Source organism: Palaemon carinicauda, chromosome 35, assembly GCF_036898095.1.
Source record: "Palaemon carinicauda isolate YSFRI2023 chromosome 35, ASM3689809v2, whole genome shotgun sequence".
NCBI lineage: Eukaryota > Metazoa > Arthropoda > Malacostraca > Decapoda > Palaemonidae > Palaemon > Palaemon carinicauda.
In genome coordinates, this window is record NC_090759.1 from 9,186,366 (window position 1) to 9,203,110 (window position 16,745).

A 16,745-nucleotide genomic window follows, 5' to 3' on the forward strand; every position below is an offset into this window, starting at 1 on the left:
CTTATTAGCATAAGCTAGCAGGTTAAGTTAGAAAGCCGAAGCAACTTCTGACTTGCAAATCTACAGAGTTAACCCATCAAAATGTAGAGAAGGAAAATTAAGCAGGTGTTAGAAAATTTATCAAGAAAGAAAACTAAATCTGCCTCTTAGACCCAAAATGACTAATTATTCTAGTCTAAAACAGAGTAGATGTGACCTCTGTCTTGCCTATATTCTATGATTTATCTTGGTATTGTCAGATTTGATAAGTTTGTACATGTCAATATAATCTCCACTTGTAGCTCTTTTACATGTAAACAAGTTATAGACATTCATTCCTACATAAAGAGGTGACAGGAAACTAGCGGCATCTTCTCTGGTGATAAATATAAGATTTGCAATAGTGATATACATAAAACACATATACGAGATATACTTTGTACATCCATACATTGTATTACATAACTTGCATGCCAATATAACATACATTAACAGTTAAATAAAATATCTGAGAGAGAGAGAGAGAGAGAGAGAGAGAGAGAGAGAGAGAGAGAGAGAGAGAGAGAGAGAGAGAGAGAGAGAGAGAGAGAGAGAGACCTTCTCCTGACTATAAATAAACCTGTTATTGTCATCGTTCGTTAGATTGAGTGTTTGTTCATCTAGAACTTGAGCAGTTTCTACTCATACAGACAACTGAGGGACCTAATCTCCCACTAAGAATAAATATACATTCCACTGCCTACAACTGGAATGATCCAGTGCTCATTCATAATGATATATATATATATATATATATATATATATATATATATATATATATATATATATATATATATATATAATGGAAAACTCTAATGATATGCGTAACTTCTGCCATGATACTTAACGATGTCATCAGGAATGAAGTCGAATTACTGACAAAATAGAAGTATGTGAAGATTTCGAGGGCATCTATCTGGAAATTCCTTATGCGCTGTCGGCAAGCAGTCAATCGGCCCTATCTTTGATGCTGAAACACATGATGTGAAAGTGTTCACACATCTGACGAACCTGCGAAAACCACGTTACTGTAAGATCATTTAGTGCAAATTATATAATGTGTAATTTTATAGGCGAGTTAAAGAATCTACCCTACATAAAGCTCTCATTTTATTCTGGAGGCAAAGCTAGACTCTACTTTAGAAAATCAGAATTTCATCAATAACATTTGTTATTACTATACTCAGAGGATGTTCATGCTGCTTTCGTATCAGGAAGCTTGGTATGTAATCATTAGCCGTTGAAACTTTTCCGTTTTCACTCCTACCAATATACTTATGCCTCTAGTACTGTAATGAGACTTATCAGGGTCTAACAATAACATGATATATTCAGGGATAATTTGTGTTTTTCCCTAACTAATACAAACCTGGAGTTATTTATGTGGATCATCTTTCAGCGGCAGATGGAAGTAGCCATTAGACTTTATTTGTGAGGTGGCACCCCTGCTTAATCGCTTGAGCGGGTAGCCTGAGGATGGCTGGTGGGTACCCAGCCACATCTATATATACTCTCACAGCAGTGAGAGACATCACTTTTTTTGCAGGCAGGACTTCTAGGGGACAGGTGATGGCTGGCCAATTTATATGAATAATTCCAGGTTTGTATAAGTTAGGGAAAATAAAAATTAAGGTATCTCTGCATTTGTCATTTGTTCCCATACTAACAAACCTTCCTGTATTTATGTGGATGACTCACTACTAGGTGGGTGGAAATCCTAGATCTGGCATGGACACTGACCTGATTTTACCTAGTACAGTATATAACTGTGGTCTAGGGAAAACTTTGACATCTCGCTGAAATATACAACGCGAGTATACTCGTGGCCTGTGCAATGCAGTGTAATAGAGGTTGTTAATTTATATGAATGCCTTCGAGTTTATATAGGAAAACAAGATGTATCCCATTGCTCCCTCACAGGAACGGGGACGTGTAGAGTATAACAATTTTGTAACTTATACTAGGCTACAAAATGGGAAGTGATAATTACCTGCAGAGGTTGAAGCCAGCTTGCAGAGGGACCCATCGTGCTGTACCCCAAGGGAGGGGAAGATGAAGAAAGGAAAGCCAGACATTCTTTTCATTCATCCCAGTCTTAGCCCAGGTAACCAATGCTGTCAACCAACTACTACTTGTCCATCAAGGAGCCTAAAATATCTTGAATCACTTGTTGAGCAGCCACCACAGGACCGATAGTGAACGTATCGCGTCTCCTGTGGGTCACGTCTTATATGTAATGGGCTGTGAAGGTAGTTTGTCCCTTCCACACAGCAGCTTGGAGAACTTGCAACAAGGAAAATTTGCGCTTGAATGCCAGGGAATTACTGATTCCCCTAATATCATGGGCTCTAGGTCGACGAGCCTGAGGAAGATTGGGGGCTAAGGTTCTTTCGATTACTTGGCAAATGCAAGAGGAAACTGTGTTCTTGGTGATCCTCCTCTTTACTCTCCATGAACTAACAAATAGAGGTGTTAGTCTGGGCCGTGTTGCTGCAGTGCATTTAAGACAGTATCTCGAACTCCTCACTGGGCATAATAACAACTGATCTGGGTCACTGGTTACAGAACGAAGACACTCAATCTGAAAAGGCACGAATCTATGGTCCAGCACCCTCGATTTTGAGTCTTAGCAATAAACTAAGGGACGAAGCCGAGTGTCACTTTCCCCCTTCCCTTGAATGGGCGATGTCATACGAGAGGCCATAAAGTTCAATGGCTCTCTTTGCTGAGACTAAAGCAAGCAGGAACGCTGTATTCAAAGCGAGATTTTGGTCAGTTGCATGGCGTAATGGTTTGTAAGGTGGTCCTTTCAAGGATCTCAAGAACTGAACCATGTTCCAAGAAGGAGGCCAACGTTATCCCTGCGTGTCGTAAGAGGCGACTAAAAGGGACGGGACGAGGGGGCTAGGAACCTCCTCTCCTGTATCTACATCCTGTGAGACATCGACAAAGAGATGGAGCTGGGGGGAGAGTGACTGCTCCCCGCACTCTAGTTTTGGGGTGTTTGAATGTGCGTGGATGTAGTACGATAGAGAGTAAAAGATGTGAAATTGGAAGTATGTTTAGGAATAGAAGGATGGATGTATTAGCCTTGTGTGAGACGAAGATAAAAGGAAAGGGTGAAGTGATGTTTGGTGAAATGTCTGGTAGAGTGTCTGGGATTGAAAGGGGAAGAGCGAGAGAGGGTGTGGCTTTATTGCTGAGTGAATGGATGACAGGTAAAGTAGTGGAATGGAAGGAGATATCATCTAGGTTAATGTGGGTAAGGGTTAGGTTGGGTAGGGAATGTTGGGCGTTTGTCAGTGCGTATGGGCCAGGTAGTGAGAAAAGTGAAGAAGAGCGGAATGAGTTCTGGAATGAATTAACTAGGTGTGTAGAAGGACTGAGTAGAAGGAATTATGTAGTTGTCATGGGTGACTTCACAAATGCTAGAGTGGGCGCTGGAGAGGTAGAAGGTGTCATTGGGAAGTATGGCGTACCAGGTGAAAATGAGAGTGGTGAGAGACTGGTAGATGTGTGTTGAGCAAGAGATGGTGATAAGTAATAGCTTTTTTAAAAAGAAAGATAAAAATAAGTATACATGGGTAAGAGTGGCAAATGGAAGAGTAGTAGAAAGGGCATTAATGGATTATGTGTTGATAACTAAAAGAATGTTTGGAAGATTGAAAGACGTGCACGTGTTTAGGGGTATGGCTAACAGTATGTCTGATCATTTTTTGGTGGAAGGAAAATTAGTTGTAGCAAAAGAATGGGGGAATAGAGTAGGTGGATGTATAAGGGAGGTAGTGAGGGTTGAAGAGCTAATAAAACCGGGGGTAAAAAGTAAATATCAGGAAAGGTTGAAAATGATATATGACGAAGTGAAAGTAAGAGAAACTGGCAATTTAGAGGAGGAGTGGAAGTTAGTAAAAGAAAATTTTGTTGGGATTGCAAGTGATGTGTGTGGAAATTAAGTTGTTGGAGGCAGCATGAGGAAGGGCAGTGAATGGTGGAATGAAGGAGTGAAGGTAAAAGTGGAAGAGAAAAAGAGGGCTTTTGAAGAATGGCTGCAGAGTAATAGTATAGAGAAGTATGAAAAATAAAAGAGAAAAATGTGGAAGTAAAGTGCAAGGTACGTGAGGCAAAGAGGGCAGCTGACCTGAGGTGGGGTCAGGGATTAGGTCATTCATATGAAGAGAATAAGAAGAAGTTTTGGAAAGAAGTGAAGAGAGTAAGGAAGGCTGGCTCAAGAATGAAAGAGACAGTGAAAGATGGAAATGGAAGGTTGTTAAAAGGAGAGGAGGCAAGGAAAAGATGGGCGGAATATTTTGAAAGTTTACTGAATGTTGAGGATAATAGGGAGGCAGATATAATTGCTGTTGCAGGTGTTGAGGTGCCAGTGATGGGAGATGAGAATGAGAGAGAGATTACAATAGATGAAGTGAGGAGAGCACTAGATAAAACGAGAGTAGGAAAAGCATCTGGTATGGATGGTGTGAGAGCTGAGATGTTGAAGGAGAGGGGTGTGACTGTACTTGAATGGTTGGTGAGATTGTTTAATATGTGTTTTGTGTTGTCAATGGTACCAGCAGATTGGGTTTGTGCGTGCATGTATTGTACCACTATATAAGGGTAAGGGAGATGTGCATGAGTGTTGTAATTCAAGAGGTATTAGTTTGTTAGGCGTAGTTGGAAAAGTGTATGGTAGAGTATTGATTAATAGGATCAAGGATAAAACAGAAAATGCAATCTTAGAAATACAGGGTGATTTTAGAAGAGGTAGGGGTTGTATGAATCAGATTTTTACAGTTAGGCAGATATGCGAGAAATATTTAGCAAAAGGTAAGGAGGTGTATGTTGCGTTTATGGATCTGGAGAAAGCGTATGATAGAGTTGACAGGGAAGCAATGTGGAATGTGATGAGGTTATATGGAGTTGGTGGAAGGTTGTTGCAAGCAGTGAAAAGTTTCTACAAAGGTAGTAAAGCATGTGTTAGGATAGGAAATGAAGTGAGTGATTGGTTTCCTGTGAAAGTGGGGCTGAGACAGGGATGTGTGATGTCGCCGTGGTTGTTTAACTTGTACAGTATGTTGATGGAGTGGTGAGAGAGGTGAATGCTCGAGTGCTTGGACGAGGATTAAAACTGGTAGACGAGAATGACCATGAATGGGAGGTAAATCAGTTGTTGTTTGCGGATGATACTGTACTGGTTGCAGACGAGAAAGAGAAGCTTGGAAGATTAGTGACAGAATTTGGAAGTGTGTGTGAGAGAAGGAAGTTGAGAGTTAATGTGGGTAAGAGTAAGGTTATGAGATGTACAAGAAGGGAAGGTGGTGCAAGGTTGAATGTCATGTTGAATGGAGAGTTACTTGAGGAGGTGGATCAGTTTAAGTTCTTGGGGTCTGTTGTTGCAGCAAATGGTGGAGTGGAAGCAGATGTATGTCAGAGAATGAATGAAGGTTGCAAAGTGCTGGGGGCAGTTAAGGGAGTAGTAAAAAATAGAGGGTTGGGCATGAATGTAAAGAGAGTTCTATATGAGAAAGTGATTGTACCAACTGTGATGTATGGATCGGAGTTGTGGGGAATGAAAGTGATGGAGAGACAGAAATTGAATGTGTTTGAGATGAAGTGTCTAAGGAGTATGGCTGGTGTATCTCGAGTAGATAGGGTTAGGAACGAAGTGGGGAGAGTGAGAACGGGTGTAAGAAATGAGTTAGCAGCTAGAGTGGATATGAATGTGTTGAGGTGGTTTGGCCATGCTGAGAGAATGGAAAATGGATGTCTGCTAAAGGTGGTGATGAATGCAAGAGTTGATGGGAGAAGTACTAGAGGAAGGCCAAGGTTTGGGTGGATGGATGGAGTGAAGGAAGTTCTGGGTGATAGGAGGATAGATGTGAGCGAGGCAAGAGAGCGTGCTAGAAATAGGAATGAATGGCGAGCGATTGTGACGCAGTTCCGGTAGGCCCTGCTGCTGCCTCCGATGCCTTAGATGACCGCGGAGGTAGCAGCAGTAGGGGACTCAGCATTATGAAGCTTCATCTATGGTGGATAATGTGGGAGGGTGGGCTGTGACACCCTAGCAGTACCAGCTGAACTCGGTTGAGTCCCTTGTTAGGCTGGGAGGAATGGAGAGAGTAGAGGTCCCCTTTTTGTTTTTGTTTCTTTGTTGATGTCGGCTACCCCTCAAAATTGGGGGAAGTGCCATGGTATATGTATGTATGTATGATTATTATTATTATTATTACTATTAACCAAGCTACAATCCTAGTTGGAAAAGCAAGATACAGTACTATATCTGGCATATACATTGACCTGGTTTTACCTTGTACAGTATATAACTGTGGTCTAGTGAACTTGACATCTCGCTGAAATATACAACGCGAGTATACTCGTGGCCTGTGCAATGCAGTGTAATAGAGGGCTCCAATAGGGAAAAATAGCCCAGTGAGGAAAGGAAATAAGGAAATATATAAATGATGAGAAAAAATTAACAATAAATCATTCTAAAAACAGTAACAATGTCAAAACAGATATGTCATATATAAACTATGAAAAGACTTATGTCAGCCTGTTCAACATAAAAACCTTTGCAGCAACTTTGAACTTTTGAGGTTCTACTGATTCACCTACCTCGTAAGGAAGATCATTCCACAACTTGGTCACAGCTGGAATAAAACTTCTAGAATACTGTGTAATATTAAGCCTCACGATGGAGAAGGCCTGACTATTAGAATTAACTGCCTGCCTAGTATTACGAACAGGAAGGAACTGACCAGGAAGATCTGAATGTAAAGGATGGTCAGGATTATGAAAAATCTTATGCAACATGCATAATGAACTAATTGAATGACGGTGCCAAATATTAATATCTAGATCAGGAATAAAAAATTTAATAGATCGTAAGTTTTTGTCCAACAAATTAAGTTGACAACCAGCAGCTGAAGACCAGACAGGAGAACAATACTAAAAAAAAAGAGGAAATATCTACTCATTTCAGCTTAAAGGCAAGGCTTAAGGCTGAGCGATAGCCTTTCACCGCCGAGACTGAGAGGAGTTTCCCCTCCTGAAGGTATACAAGGAACTCCGCTATTACTGGAATAGTGGCATCGAGTGGAGAGATATTCCTTCAACGACACCAACCACGGAATACTCTGCATTTTCCCTGGTAGACCGAGGCTGAGGACCTACGCAAGTATCCGGACATTCGCTCTGCAACTTGTGAAAAGTCCTTCTGAGAGAGGATATGCTGGATAGTCTCCACCTGTTCTTGAGCGATTGTTTGAGTAGATCTGGTTGTGGAGGGAGTTCTCTCTGTAGATCTACTAGAAGTTGCAGGAGGTCCTGAAACCCCTCTGCATGATGCCATAGCAGAGCTACAAGGGACATCATTGGATCTTTGGACGCTCTGGTTTTGTTGAGCAGTCTTCTCATCAGACAAAACAGGGGACAGGCGTACACGTCAATGTTGTCCCACCGTTGTTGGAATGAATCTTGCCATAGAGCCTCAGGGTCTGGGACCGAAGAACAGTACAGCGGAAGCTTGCTGTTCAGAGATGTAGCAAATAGGTCTAGAGTCGGGGAACCCCACAAAATCAGGACTTTGTTGGCTATCTGACGATTCTAAGACCATTCGGAGCCTACTATCTCAGTCGCTCTGCTCAGATTGTCCGTGAGCACATTCCTCTTGCCGGGAATAAATCGAGCTGATAGAGACACCGGATGTTCTTCTGACCCTCTGAGGATCTTTACAGCAAGATGGCATAGAAGCTGCGAAAAGGTACAGCCCTGTTTGTTTATGTAAACCACTACTGTGGTTTTGTCACTCATCAACACTACAGAGTGACCTGCTAGCAACTGTTGGAACTGATGAAGAGCTAGGTAAGCTGCTCTCATCTCTAGAAGAATTATGTGCTGGTACCTTTTGGACTCTGACCTCTGGTACCTTTCTGACTGTGACCAAAGGCCAAAGACCGTATGGTGCAGCAGGTGAACCCCCCCACCCTTCATTTGATGCATCTGTGAAGAGCATCAAATCCAGAGAGGGAACGGAAGATTCTGGCCTCTTTGAAGGTTTTCGTCTACCATTCACCAACTCAAATCCGTCACCTGATCCTGAGTTATAGGAACTCGGGTGTCCGGTGGATCAGAGTGTTGGTTCCACACGGACTTCAGCTGCCATTGCATGGATCTTATCCTGAGGTGGCCGTTTGGAATAAGACAGATGAGAGAGGTCAGATGGCATATAAGACTCAACCAACAAGAGGCTGGAAGAACTTCTTTCCTGACAAAGGGTGCGGCCACTTCTTTCAGCCTGTGTACAGGGATACCTTGTTTATCGCGGTTAATGGGGACCAGAGACCCCCTTGATAGGTATGGGGCCCCCCCCCCCATAATTTTTTTATGTGTGTGGTTACAAGAATGTTTAAAATACTGTATATATACATATGCTTTATATAAAGTATATGTACAGTATATAAGTATAAAATCATTACAGTACAGAGCTGTATATGTATACTACATTCATTCACAAATATTTTACCTAAATCTACAAATATACATTAACTCATTTGTAGATTTTACTTAAATCTACAGTTTTTAATCACTGCATACAAACCATTCACATACACACACACACTCATACAATACGATATTATGGCATTCTAACGATACATTATGGTGTTCTAACACTCTCCAATGACAGTAGTATCTTCAGCTGTAATGACGATGATGAGGACAATAAAGGCAATGACGATGATAAGGCTGATGACAGACCTGTACAGTTCGATGAATGTGATGATGAATGATGATGATGGTGTTACTGCACAGGTATAATGAGGCCTTTAAAGCAGTTCTGGAAGCACCTCATCATCATCATCAGATACCGGCGCTAAGTCGTCGTCATCTGCTTGCGAGAGAGGCATAGAGGCCCCCCACTCCACTCGTAGAGGGCCGAGGTTCACCCGACGGCTCTTCTGCTGGAGGCGCTGATGGTGTAGCTGGCATTTTAAACTTTGTCAATATCATGGTGATGGGTAGTTGCTGTTGTTGCTTTTTCTTTTGTTGCAAAATACCACTGTAAAATGCCATAACCCCATCAACACGGTGCAAAACTCGATAGCGAGAACCATGTTCTCATTGACTTCTTGTGCAAAGCGTTGCAATGCCCTTGCCACGTTGCACATTTCTTGAAGGTTCTCCAAAGTAAGGCCAGTCTTATTCATTTCTTCATCTTGCTCTTCTTCACTCGCTGACTTAGTCATTTCAAGGAAGTCTTCGTCTATAAGCGGGTCTGAATGGGCCTCGATAAGGCTGTTCACGTCTTCTTCCGTCATGTCAGCGAATCCTTCAACCTTAATTATGCACGCCAGCATCACCGCCTTCACCACTGGCGAGTGATGAATTTCGTCAGGAGTGAAGCCTACGTAATCATGAACAACAGCAGGCCATAATTTCTTCCAACTTGAACTGATGGTTTCTGTTTCATTTCTTGTAATGCTTGCTACAAGTTAGTAAAAAATGATGCAATGTTGTACTTGGACCAGTAATTTTTCAAAGAAAAGCCTTCTTTGTCGTCATCGTCGTCAACTGCCACGATGAGGCCCTCCATCATGGCACGAGTGTAAAGTGCCTTAAATGCACGAATGACCCCCTGATCCATAGGCTGTATAGGCGCTATGGTGTTAGGGGGCAGAAACTCGACCTGCACCCCATTATACTGCAGGTCTGTTGCACAATCCATCAAGAGAAGGACCTTGAAAGGGAGGCCCTTCTCAGCCAGATACAGCTTTACCTCAGAAACAAGTGAATGAACCAGTCAGCTGTCAGGGCTTTAGTTACCCAGGCCTTTGCATTATTCATCCAACAGACGGGGAGCATAGCCTTACTTTTATTTTTCAAGGCCCGTGGATTTTTTTAACTTATAAATAAGGACTGGCTTCATCATAAAGCCGGCAGCATTACCACACATGATAAGTGTGACTCAGTCCTTGTGTGCCTTGTATCCTGGTCTGTGCACTTCATCCTTGATGGCATTCTCTTCCAAAAAAGACCTGTCTCGTCCATGTTGAAAACTTGTTCAGAGAGGTACTGGCCATCCTTGATCATTTTTGGAAATTCAGCCTCCACGTAACGACGGGCAGCATCAGTGTCGGCAGAGGCAGCCTCGCCATACAAAGGCACGCTTTTGAGGTCGTATCGCTTTTGAAATTTATCGAACCAGCCTTTGCTGGCTGTAAAGCCTCGTCCTCGAGGCGGCAAATCACTCGTCGTAATGCTAGTACACTGTGATTCATCAGCATCATCATCATCGGTTTCGTCTTAGTTGTCGTCATCAGGCAAGTTTTGATCAAAGAGAGACTTGGCTTTTGTCCTGATCATATTAGTTACCAAACTCACATTTTTCTTCCTACAATCTGCAATCCACAAGGCTTATGCAGCTTCCATCTTAACAATTAGCTTATTACGCGGCGTTACCACACGTTTCGCTTCTTTGTTAAACTTTAATGTCGCAGTTCTGTGGATGTTCACTTCATGTTTCTTATATAGCACACAGTAGATTTGTTCACCCTATAATGGCAAGCCACCTCAGCATAACTTCTGCCTTCCTTCAACATATCTAAAATTTTACCTTTTCAGTGATTATCATCATCATCCTCTTCGGGTCACTAGAGAAATCTTTCATAGGGGCACAGCGTTTATCAGGCATTTTAATGTCTTTACAGAAGTTAAATGAATCACAGAACACTATGAACATGAGACACTTGTTAGAGTACAGTACAGCATGAACGAGAGATTGCCGAAGCGGCGAGATACACCAAAGGAAGATGCTGGAAAAGGATGCAATGATGCACAGCCAATCAGCTCTCGGGATACATCCACTCGTGCTCTGATTCGTCGATCTTGCGCCGGTAACCAGTCACATGCCTTGTCTGACTTTCAGTGGGTATAAGAGCAAGCTGCTCTCCTTGTCTGGCAGTCCGGAAGCCATTTCTTTTGCAAATCAAGATGAAACATGGCTGCTTTCCACAATACGGCTGCCAACACGGCGATATTTTTTAATTTTTATTTTTCATAAACAAAGAAACCTGCAATGCACTGAGTCCGAGATAGTCAAATCGTGAAGTGGCGAGGGATCACTGTACTCTTTCGTCTGATGGGAAGACACTCTTTTGGACAGTGTCTATGATCATACCGAGGTATACCAGTCTCTGTGAAGGTTGCAGTAACGACTTCTCGTGATTTATCAGAACCCCCAAGTCCTGACAAAACTCGAGAAGCATGTCCCGGTGACGAAGAAGGGTTGCTAGGATCAGCCAGTCGTCCAGATATAGGAGAAGACGGATGCCGTTCCTGTGAGCCCAAGACGACACTAGGGCGAATACTCTAGTGAACACCTGAGGAGCTGTCGCGAGACCGAAGCATAGAACCTTGAACTGGTATGTCTTTTCCTCGTGTTATCAATCTCAGATACTTCCTTGAAGACGGATGGATTAGGATCTGGAAGTATGCGTCCTTCAGATCCACTGTGCACATGAAGTCCCTTGGACGAACCGCTTGGATGACCGTGTCTGCCGTCTCCATTCTGAACTGAGTCGGTTGCACAAATTTGTTCAGAGGGGATTGATTGATTGATATAAAGTTTTCAGGCATCCTGACATTGTTCAGAGGGGAGAGATCGATGACTGGTCTCCAGCTTCCAGTCATCTTTTTCACCAGAAAAATTAGACTGTAGAAGCCTGGGGACCCGTCCGCAACCTCTTGGAGAGCGCACTTCTGCAGCAAGGTCTGGACTTCAGCCCTGAGGGCTAGCTCCTTTGCGGATCCCTTCACATAGAAGCTTAGATGCACTGGATCCCGAGTCAGAGGGAGAGATTGAATGAATGGGACGCGATACCCTAGGGGGATCACTTCGACCGTCCAGGGATCTGCCCCGTGGAGCTCCCATCTCTGCCAGTGGCACTGTAGGCATCCTCCTACAGGTGGTAGGTGATGAGAATGCCTTTCCTACTGGGAGTGACCACCACGGCCACCTCCCTTTCCTCCCTTCATTCCTCTTTAGGACTTGGACCCCTTCTGTCCTTTGGATGGAAAGGGCTGCTTTGGCACCTTAGAAGGCGCTGAGGACCTAGAAGTTGACTGGTGAGTAGAGGAAGGTGCTTGCTGAGGCTGTGAAGACTGGGAAGGTCTGCAATGTCATGGCCCCATGGAGGGGGGAATCATTTGAAGATTTCCTCAATCGCTCAGCAGCCCTCTCTCTCTCTTCCGGAAAGAAGAGAGATGAATCCTAGAGGGTGGAATTCCTCAGCCAAGAGACTTCCACTTTCGGCACCTGTTTGTGGAACCTACTTATGATGTTATCCCTTCTCTTGAGAATGGCGTTCGTCCACAGGTTGACGACGTGTTGGGATAGGAACTCAGGAGTCCGAGTACCTGACACCAGGAAAGACTCCATAGTCTTCCTGGCCGACTCCTTTGAAAGATCGTGGGAGCAAACAATGAAGCCCAAGGATCCCAACAATAGATCAAGCCACAAAGCAGTCTGCATGGCATACTTCGTGCCTCTCTGTATGCTCAGGAGCTCAACTGCCAAGAGGGAGGCCTTCAGAGAGGAGGGTTCAAGTCCGTACACCCTTTGTTAGGGACTCTACCAAAGGGTCGAGGGTCATGGTGGAATGTGGTTCCCCTTCGATCTTGTAAAACTTCCTTTGTATAACAAAGGAAGTGGAATGGACCGAGACGAGGAACCTGCCCTTAAGGAACTAAAAATATCAGGTACCTGGGCGATAGCTTTCCTTTCGGCGGCTGTCAAACCCTTGGACCAGGGCATAGCTGCACTAGACATGGAAGGCTTCTGGGTCTCAAATATCTCATCAAGAACCATATCCTTCTCTTCCTGAATGGTGGAGCCAGGAGTGGACAGCCTGTTGATAGCCCTCATACAGGCAAGGACCTGCCAAAAAGGTATGTTCCGACTTGTCTCTCCTGTTCAAAGCGATAGTTCAGAAGATAGTTGAAAGATTCTCATCTTCCAAGTCTAAGGGGTTGTACACCTCCAAGCTTACATCCAGAGCCTGGAGTAGGTCAGTCATCAATAGGATCACTGGGGGGACCCGTCACAAGGGACCATCTCTGTGCCTCAGCCATTTTAGCTTCCAATGCCGCAGCGATCTTAGGTTTCGTCTTCGTGTCCTTCGATTCCCCACGCACAGGACGCTCCTCCGTGGTCTTCGAGGCACGTAACGAAGCCTTGGCAGTAGGGGCTGAAGGCTCCTCCTCTGGAGGAGATACAGAAAGCGGACGTTGGTCCGGAGGCACTACCTTAATTTCTCCCTACTCATCCTAGGACGGATGATATCGGCGTCAGGTGGTATTATGCCTCTCATCCTGCTCTTCTGCTTCTTAGTGAATACCTCCTTTACCTTTACTGGCGTAAAAGGTAAGTTGGTCATTTAAGGATCAGAAGGAATAGGACCTTCAGCACGCGATCGGGGTAGAGGTGATCTGCATGCTCTGTCTGCCGTCAACTTCCTTCTAGGTTCCTGACTCCCAACTGATGAACCCGACGGGGTTCCAGGGGGATCCTAGAGGTTGCCTTGACTGAGACAGTCGGAGGTTGCGACAGTGTAGGAGCCATATTCATTCTTCAGAAGGGTGGTCATGAAAGTATTCACCCATGGAGGAAGCTCTGAACCTTTAGGTAAACCCTGGAATTCCCTAGGAGAGTGTCCTTCATGTGGAACTCAAGAAGGAGCTCCAGTCGAAGGGGGTGATAACCTCTGAAGCAGAGGAACACATTCCTTCGGGGGTGAAGATAGGTTCGAACTAATAGGAACATTCACAAACCTATTAGGGGGCTCCTTGAACCCTTCTGGGAGGAGTGTCGGTCTTCTGCAAGAGGTGGAAGACACAGAGGGACAAGGCGAAGGTGTTGGTACCGCACTTGTTCGTGATTCCGATCTGCGTGTGGATTGTTCGCGGAAATCACGAGATTCACGCCCAAAATCGCAAGTTTCACGCATCAACTGAGGCAATTCATGAGCGGAAGTGCTCGCAACAGGAGCATTAGGAGTCACAAATCAAGAGGAAGGTTTAACGCCTTCCTGCTGCCCCAGAGAAGCACCTACGTCCAACGAAGTCGGCAGAGGAGGCCTCTGAATAGGGACTACTCTAGTTGGAGAACGCGTCACAGCGGGACCCGTTTCCAAGCGTCACGTAGGCGAATGCTTTACAAGAACTCCCCAGGCAGCGAAAGGCACTGAGGGTTTAGCTGGATGCCTATTTGAGGAATGGTCATTCTCATATTCAGGTCCAGTCAGAGGTCGTTTGGAAGGTCTGATTGAGGTGCTACGTGCTGATGGACTGCGTGTATGCCTACCTCTACCTCTAGACGATGAACGTCTAGACCTTGATCGCTAACGCCCGGTTTGTAATCATGAATGACAGCGTCTAGTTCTCGTTTAAGAACGGCGTGAACGTTTCTAATGCCTAGCTCCCGAACGTGAGCTTCAGCCTCGCAATCGAGAACGTCTTTTTCGTGAACGGTACCCTCACGAGCATGAATGTACCCCTCGTGAATGGGAGCGTTGTCCTCGCGAGCGCGAGCGCTGTTCTCATGATCTATATCGCACAGATCTAGAATGCGAGCGTCTGGACCTAGGTCTAGACTTTGCACATGATCGTATAGAATGCGATCGCGAGACTCGTCCTCGTGAAGAGGAACGCCTCTGAATAAAGTATTGAGACCTGTGGTTTTGTGAGCGCGAGGCTCTAGAGTATGAGCGCCTTCTAGATGCAGAGAGCTCGGATCGTGATGACCTACGATCCAAGCAATCTTCCGATTGTCGCGAACGGCGACAAGGGAAGAGCTGCTGATGGTAGGAGCGCTAGTCCCCAGAAGATCTACACCTGCAACCTGCGGGTTCCTGTGGGGAGAAACAAAGGGTTGAAGGATAGGGGACGACGAGGTCCCAGGATGGAGAGAGGGTTCGTCGCAGCAGAGGGCTGTTGGAGAGGCGAATGCAAGCGATCACCTTGTCCACGCGTGGAATTGCCAGGAAAAGGCAACAGATGGACCTCGCACAGTTCCAGAGCGTGAGATGTCGACAGCTCCAGAGAAGTGTCCTTCCTGGCACCACGCTGAAGCCGCAGCAGCTCCTCCTTAGAAAGGGGGTCCCAAAATCCCTAAGGACGACCACACCTGCAGCAGATCTGAAAGGGGGAATTGCTTGCCAGCGGCTTGAGGAGAAGTTGCTCCTCTAGGGGAAGCAACAACCCCACCCAGTGCCCCAAGGTTGCCAATGAGTTAATAGATCAGCGCTCATCCTCAATCGTCCCTCATAAGAGAGCGAGCGAGAAGGAGCTTTTGAGAGAGATTTGGGGGTGCGAGAAGAAGAACGCGGTCTGCTCGCCCGAGGGAGAACGGTCGCGCTTCTTCTTCTTCCTACACCGCCCAAATTTCTCCCAATCAGACCACTCCCTAGACTCTGTGCAGGGCCAATTCTGCTCGCATCAATGCCCCGGCAAGTAAGACACAAAGAGTGCAGCTCAGTCTCAATGACATGAAGGTCCCGTACACGGCACTCTCGCACCCTAGACAGGTTTGCACGATGAATTCGATGGCAAGAGACGACACGCACACCTAAAAAGAAAAACCAAAATTGAAAAAGTCCGATGAGTCGGAAGGAAAGCAGACGCGTCCGACCTCAACTAAGCCAAAAGAAAAAGTAACGTCTCTAACTGCTGTGAGAGTATACAGAGGCGGCTGGGTACCCCCTAGCCATCCCCAGCCTACCCGCTCAAGCGGTTAGGCAGGGTTGCCCCTTTGCAATTAAAGTCTAATTGCTACCTCCAGCTGCCGCTGAAAGATAATCAGCATAAATAACGGATGGTTTGTTAGTATAGGAACAAATACTACATATGCCATACTACTTTTTCAGTTTCTAAGACACAATAATTACAGTATGTGAATTATCTAAAGATGGAGGCTAGTCATCATCATCGTCATCCCCACTACAATCAATTAGGTTTGTCTTCTCTGGCTTTTCCCTTGAACTAACAGCAAGATCTAAAACAATTCATTACTGTACGGTATTAATAAGATTTACTGTTAATTGTTAATGTATTTGATTAAACGTCTAAAATTTACCCTTATATTTCTCAATTAGAGACTTCAAGGTTTTAATAATTTTATTTTAATGCTGTTACTGTTCTTAAAATATTTTATTTTTCCATGTTTCCTTTCCTCCCTTGGCTAATTTCCCTGTTGGAGCCACTTGGGTTTATAGCATCTTGCTTTTCCAACTAGGGTAGTAGCTCAACAAGTAATAATAAAAATAATAACAATAATTCATTTTTAAAGGTGGATAGTAGGGACTGGATATTCCAATCCTGAAATTCTAGTGATAATGAGTTTACTGGGAGTTGTGATTAGTTACCTTTTAAATGAGCTTTGAGTGTTTGTTAAATCTAATAATCTAGATTGTTACATTCCCATCTTTTTCCTTCTCTAACACAACATCAGTGCGGGAATCAACAATATGAAAATCAGGGGAGTTTCACAAAAAATAACTGAGTTTTAATGTAATATATCATTCTACATTCACCCAATGTTCATATACATGACTGCCTCCTCCCCACAGATCAGTTATGCCAAGTATAAAGTGATCAGGTCTCGACTACACAGATGTCATACACTACCAGGTGGCTTGAGGTTCCCAAAGGGGGAGACATTTTGTAAGAAGAGAAAACAG

General features: G+C 44.5%; 1 protein-coding gene across 1 annotated transcript in view; it reads right to left on the bottom strand.

The window, feature by feature from the left end:
* Window positions 1-806: 806 nt before the first annotated feature.
* Window positions 807-16,745, bottom strand: part of LOC137627614 (ethanolaminephosphotransferase 1-like) — a 116,529-nt gene continuing 100,590 nt past the window's right edge. Inside the window, exon 8 of the mRNA XM_068358702.1 lies at window positions 807-1,029. Coding sequence (XP_068214803.1) covers window positions 967-1,029 — 63 coding nt within the window. The 3' untranslated portion in view covers window positions 807-966. The remainder of the gene's footprint in view (window positions 1,030-16,745) is intronic.